The sequence below is a fragment of the Micromys minutus genome (assembly GCF_963924665.1).
Source record: "Micromys minutus genome assembly, chromosome: 10".
NCBI lineage: Eukaryota > Metazoa > Chordata > Mammalia > Rodentia > Muridae > Micromys > Micromys minutus.
The window spans coordinates 60444280-60450195 of record NC_137979.1 but is presented as its reverse complement, the minus strand read 5'-3'; the positions used below and the strand labels follow the sequence as shown (position 1 = coordinate 60450195).

The 5916-nt window shown below is 47.9% G+C and overlaps 1 protein-coding gene across 1 annotated transcript; it reads left to right on the top strand.

Moving 5' to 3' along the window:
* The first annotated feature begins 697 nt into the window (after positions 1–697).
* On the top strand, positions 698–5139 carry LOC308425252 (CMRF-35-like molecule 4). Its single transcript, XM_080922472.1, has 4 exons — positions 698–835; positions 1290–1655; positions 3574–3688; positions 4895–5139. The coding sequence occupies exons 1-4, from the start codon at positions 775–777 to the stop codon at positions 5019–5021; spliced, it is 669 nt and encodes a 222-aa protein (XP_080778598.1). The 5' UTR covers positions 698–774; the 3' UTR covers positions 5022–5139.
* Positions 5140–5916: the final 777 nt, after the last annotated feature.

Below are 5916 nucleotides of genomic sequence, written 5' to 3'. Positions count from 1 at the left end.
TCCCTGACCTGAGAGAAGCTCTGGGTTCAATCCTGAGCACAGCAGGAAAGGACGGTGGTGACACACACACAAGCTTTTTATCAGAAGGTGGGGGCAGAAGAATCCATTCAAGGATATCCTTAGATAAAGAGAGGCCAGCCTGGGCTAGAGATACTGAACAGACAAGCAACAAACCTAACAGAACAAGATGGAGGAGCTGGGAGAGGAGAAAGTGTGACCCTTTGTGAGAACTCTGCACCCAGGTCAACTCTGATTGAGGGGTCCATCACAGAGGGAGTTTGACCAGCAGTGTGAACCCTGAAGTAGCCATAAAGACCCCATGGACTAAGCGATCCCTATAATCCAAATTTTGGAAGGAGGTGGATCCTCTGTGGTCACAGAGATAAAGTAAGAGAAGGGCAGCTTTCAAGTCAACTCAGGAAGTGGCTTGCCACAGAGGGTAGGCAACTTGACCAGAAAAGGAAATGCTCCCCATGGCCCTAGCAGGAGTCTGGAAGCCCTGCAGTGACAGCTAGGGGACATAGGGCATCCTCAACCCTCAGCCATGGTCTCCCAACTTGCTGGGTGCAGTCAGAATCAAAGCATCTGAGGATTGGAATGTCTACAAAGCTCTTTTTGCACCTGTTCATCTGGAGCCTCACATGGGAGACAGAAACAAGGAAGCAGAAATCATAAAGGAGAACTAGGCAAGAGGACATTTTACTGTCTACAAGGAGACAGCCCCTTCTCCCCTCTTGGCATTCTTTGGGTGCAGGTGACAGCTAAGCTGAAGAAATGATTCTCAGAATAATAAGTTTGAGCCTACTTTATGCTCTGCTCCTCTCTTGGGTCCCAGGTGAGCTGGGGGGGGGCAGGTGTGTCGGGAACATCTATGAAAAGGGGAACTTCTGTTGTGAGCCTGAAAAGGCTGTGTGCGGTGAGAGAGAGTAGCCACAACAGGCAGACTGGCCTAGAGAAAAGGCAGGAGGGTGGGATTGGTGGTGGGTAGGACACAGAAGTTTTCAGCATCAGCTTCACAGGTGATTCCATGTTTCTGTGCACAGTAGAGCCATGTCTACCACATCTGAGACAGAACCAGGACCCACTGAGAGGATGACCTCTGACAATCATTGTCATGACCACATAATCTCTATTTTATAATCTCTCTAAATCCTCCTGATTCCTGGTCTGACAAAGCCTGTCTCATTTCTCATTTTCCTCAAGACCAGAGGGTTTGTTAAGGCACAACTCAAGGGAGCCCTTCCTCCCATTCAAATGTGAGATACAGAAAGGATGTTTGTGTTTTCCAGGTTGTGTCCCTGTGCGTGGCCCCAGCACTGTGACAGGTACTGTGGGGGAGTCCCTGAGCGTGTCATGTCAGTATGAGGAGAAATTCAAGACAAATGACAAATACTGGTGCAGACTGTCAGTACTTAAGCTACTATGCAACGACATTGTCAATACCAAAAGCTCGGAAGGAGCCAGGAATGGCCGAGTGTCCATCAGGGACCATCCAGAAAACCTGACCTTCACAGTGACCTTGGACAACCTCACCCTGGAGGATGCAGGAACCTACATGTGTGCGGTGCATATACCATTTTTCAATGGCTTTATGAAGTTTGATCGCTCCTCGGGGATTGATAAGTACTTCAAGGTTGAGTTGTCTGTGCTCCCAGGTAAACCTTCTTCATGCCAGGGCAGCTTAAGTCCAGGCCTGCCTTTCCTGGGTAGGAAGAAGTCATGGACCTTAGTGTAAAGAACATGGTGATGAGGAATACAGGACAGAGAGTGTGAGCTCACACCTTCTTCTGAGAGAGAGTGTGTGGCATGAGTGATAGTGTATGTATACCAGTACACCGGTGTACTTGTACACACAGGCACAGTAGAGAGCCTGTGCTCTTAGAAACCATTTTGTTATTTAATTTCCTTGTTTTCTTGTTCATGTATTTGTTTATAGGGACTTGCCCATGGCGTATGTGACTCAGAGGAGTATTCTGGGTGTTAGTTCTCTATTTTCACCTTGTGGATAAAACTCCAGTCATCAGGATTGGCAAGCAAGGGCCTTGACCCACTAAGCCATCTCATCTGCCCCTGCTCAAGATTCTCTGTGTGCACCATAGACAGTTTCGGTTGTGAAACTTTCTAGAGACAGGCTCTGAATCACAAGCACTGTGTGACTTCCTGTCCTGATAAGCCACCAGTCCTCTCTCCCAGGTCTCATATGGTCCTGTCCCCATCCCCATACAGAACAGTAACCCGGCACATCAGCTCCCCTCTCTCAAAGGCAGCTCTGACCTGAGACTGAGTGGACACTCCCCTTCCATGGAGGTTCTCAGAGCAGGAGTTCCATCACGGGTTCTGGGACTTTTGAGCGACCAGCAGAGACAGAGAGAGGAGCCTAGACAGTGTATTGGGTTTCTCAGTGCCCTGAGGAACCCACTCAGCCCCTAAAAGCTCTCTTGAATCTGCCTTTCCCAGAGCCATTTACTGCTGAAGAAACTCAGAAAGTCCTCCAAGGTTTTCCTTCTGCAGGCCGAGGGCCTAGCTGGATGGAAGACAGGCTTTCAGCTACTTTGTCCCCAATGTTCTCTGTGTCTTTAGTTCATTCTACACCAAGGGGATCTCCCATGTTTATAGAACACAAATCAGTGCATCTCTGTAAGCACTGGAGAGTTGACAGGGGCTGAAGGAAGGGATCAAACCTGTCTGTTATTCCCAGTTTTTACCATTGTTTTGTTGTTATTGTTGTTTTTTTTTTTTTTGTTACTGTTCTTCTTCTCCTTCTCTTCCTCCTACTCTGCTTCTTCTTCCTCATCCTCTTCTTCCTCTTCCTCCTCCTATTCCTCCTCCTCATCGTCATCATCACTATTTGGGAGAGGATATCCTGTAGCCCAGGTTAACCACAACTTCACTGTGCACTTAGGATTCACATTGAATAACTGATCTTCCTGTCTCTGCCTGTCAGTACTGGTCCTGCAAGCATACATGACCACACCCAGTTCCTGTTTCTCAGTGTTGATTCTTCCCTTATGTTTCCCTAAAATTCCCACTGTTGTTTCACACTCAAGTCTGGGAACTAAAATCCCAGGGATGTTGCTAGCTCTCTGCAGTACAGGACCCTCTCTGCAGAGCCCTGCAAGCATTTACCTTTCTAGACCTTTCCATCTGCTCATTCCTCAGAGAAGACTGCCCTGTTGCCTTTCTGGCTGATGCTGGGAATGAGTGTGCTAGGCAGACAAGGAGTCCCACTCCCATGTTTGTTCCCAGAATAATGGGGGCAAAAGGTGTGGCTGTGGTTGAATGGCACCTGGCACCACTAAGGGTCTTGTCACTGACGTGTAAATCCTCCTCTATAAGAAGACTGTCTTCATGTTGGCAAGTGCCTCCCAGACACTGGACACCATGATGGGTGGGAAGCAAATCCCTGACCAAGCCTTGGTGTGGCCATGGTGCTGGTAGGCTGTTGGACAACTGTCCAGCAGGCCTCTAGGGACCTGTGTATGGCAGAGTGACAGAGGTTTCCCTGGGGGGGGGGAGAGAGAGAGTGGGGGCCATGGGAACTGTCTTGTGTTTAATCCTTTGCTCCAATCACAGGTTCGAGCCCTGGGAATGGTACTGAAACTCCTGAGCCTACCACATCCTCACCGGTGCACACTCAGCCTAGCATGACCTCAGAAGACACAATTCCTGCTCCCAGACCAGAATCTAAGTAAGAAACAGATATCCCTGAGGCCTTTGGATTGGGGAGAAGGGGCCATATTGAGAGAGCAGAGGTACAAGGGTTTGGTTCTCCCTCTTATAAGCCTTTCCAGCATTTCCCAATCTCAGGAAGACTGGGTGGGTCTCATAATGCCAGTTGCTTATCCAAATATAAGGACACCGAAATGACACTCAGATACAGACCCTCTGAGCTAGAATTAGCTTCCTGTCTAGCAGGCATTTCCTCTAGGCATCCAGAGCCTAGAGAAATGGTCCTAGGGAGAAGCTTGTACAGGTAAAGAACATCTGAGTTTGAGCCACATCACCTACAGAAAATTCAGGCATGGTGGCACCAACTTGAAATACCAGAGCTGCTAAGGCTCAGACAGGAGGATGCCTGAGAGTCACTGGCTAGACAGCCTACCTGGAAAGCTGCAGGCTAGTGAGAGATCCTGTCAGGAAAGAAGATAGAACGGCCAGGTGTGGTGGCTCACATCTCTAATCCCAGCACCTGGGAGGCAGAAGCAGGTCAAGCTCTATGACTTTAGGACCAGCTCAAACTCCATTGTGAATTTCATCCCAGCCAGAGCTCCACAGTGAGACCTGTCTCAGAACAAACACAGTGTGGTGACTCTTGATGAATGACCATGGTTATTCTCTGACCTCCACATCCACACACATGTATGTGCACCTGCATTCATACTCCTCAGCACACACACATTGTCTATGTAAAATAAACAAGCCACTGAATGTGGAGGCACAGGCCACCCAGTATTTGGGAAGTGAAGACAGATCTATCTGTATGACTTTAAGGCCATCGTGGTCTACATAATGAGTTCCAGTACAGCTAGGGCTACACAATATAAATAAACAAATAAACAAACACATATAAATAAATAAGTTAATGTCACCAAAATGAAAGTGGGAGGAGTCTAGTTAGAAGATAGTTGGGTGTGGATTGGAGAGGCGCTGCTTTCCTGGTGAGAAGACATAAAGGTAGAGGCCCATGGTCTTGGTTGGAGAGAACAGGTTAGGCCCACAGCTCCAGGCTACTTCTTGGACTACATACCAATGACACTGGTCATTCAGACAGTCCTTGTCATTATTCCTGCATAGATCTCTGTGGACACAGACCTGGGTAAGAGACAGGCACATAGCACAGGGCATCAGTGATGCATTCTGGGAAGTGAGTGTGTTGTGACTATGTTTCTCACAGGTCTCTTCTGAGCAGCATCTACTTCTGCATCCTGATGTTCCTGGAGTTGCCCCTGCTCCTGAGCATGCTTAGTGCTGTCCTCTGGGTGAACAGGCCTCAGAGGTGCTCTGGGAGATGGGGCAGTTGATCCTGTTATGAGAACCAGTGAAGTCTGTTGACATCGAGGACCTGTCCCTGGACACATCTCTGGTGGCTGAGGACAACCAGTAAATCCATGTTTATGAGAATGCTCTGAGACTTTTGGAAGATCCCTTGTGCTGTATCAAACACAAAAAAAGAATGTGCCCAATAAATACATATATATTTAAATAACTTCTGGGTGAAGAGATGGCTCAGTGGTTAAGAGCACTGACTGCACTTCCAGCGGTCCTGAGTTCAACACTCAGTAGCCACATGGTGGATCACAAGTGTCTGTAATGTGTTCTGATGCCCTCTTCTGGCATTATGGTGTACATGCAGATATAGCATTTATATACATGAAATAAATTAACTGGACCACTGGGGTTAGGAGAAAGCATCGTATGTGGAAAAGTAGGAGGGTATCCTGGGAAGGAAATAAAACCTTCAGTGCAGAAATAAATACATTAATTAATTAAGTAAAAATTAATTGAACACAATTCTAATAGCATACTTTTATTTATCCTTTGACAATTTGTACATGACTATCATATCCTCCTCTGATCCCACCCTCCCACTCCCTCAGGCATGTCTTCCCTGCTCCCCTTCATGTTCTCTCGCCCTTTACCATCCCCCCCCCTTTATATTGTAACTCACTGAGAAGAGTTAGTGGCCTCTGCTGGATCAGTGGCTGATCCTGCGGACTTGATCTTGTCCCTGTACCACAGCTCCAGTGAAACTTGATCCTGAGACAGTGTCACATACAGAACAGAGCATTTCAGAGCATCTCCTCCTCTGCCTCTGGCTGTGGAACTCTTCCTCTCCGTCCCTGCTGTGGGCTGGGATGGGGGAGTGTATAGGGCTGAGCACCTGATGGTCACTCACTCTACAGCAGAAGGAAGCAT

Bases quoted from the DNA above. Each gene is read 5' to 3' on its own strand.
- LOC308425252 (XM_080922472.1), top strand. From the start codon at position 775: ATGATTCTCAGAATAATAAGTTTGAGCCTACTTTATGCTCTGCTCCTC. The intron at 1,656-3,573 runs GTAAACCTTCTT...CTCCAATCACAG, and splicing joins TGAGTTGTCTGTGCTCCCAG to GTTCGAGCCCTGGGAATGGT. The intron at 3,689-4,894 runs GTAAGAAACAGA...TGTTTCTCACAG, and splicing joins GCTCCCAGACCAGAATCTAA to GTCTCTTCTGAGCAGCATCT.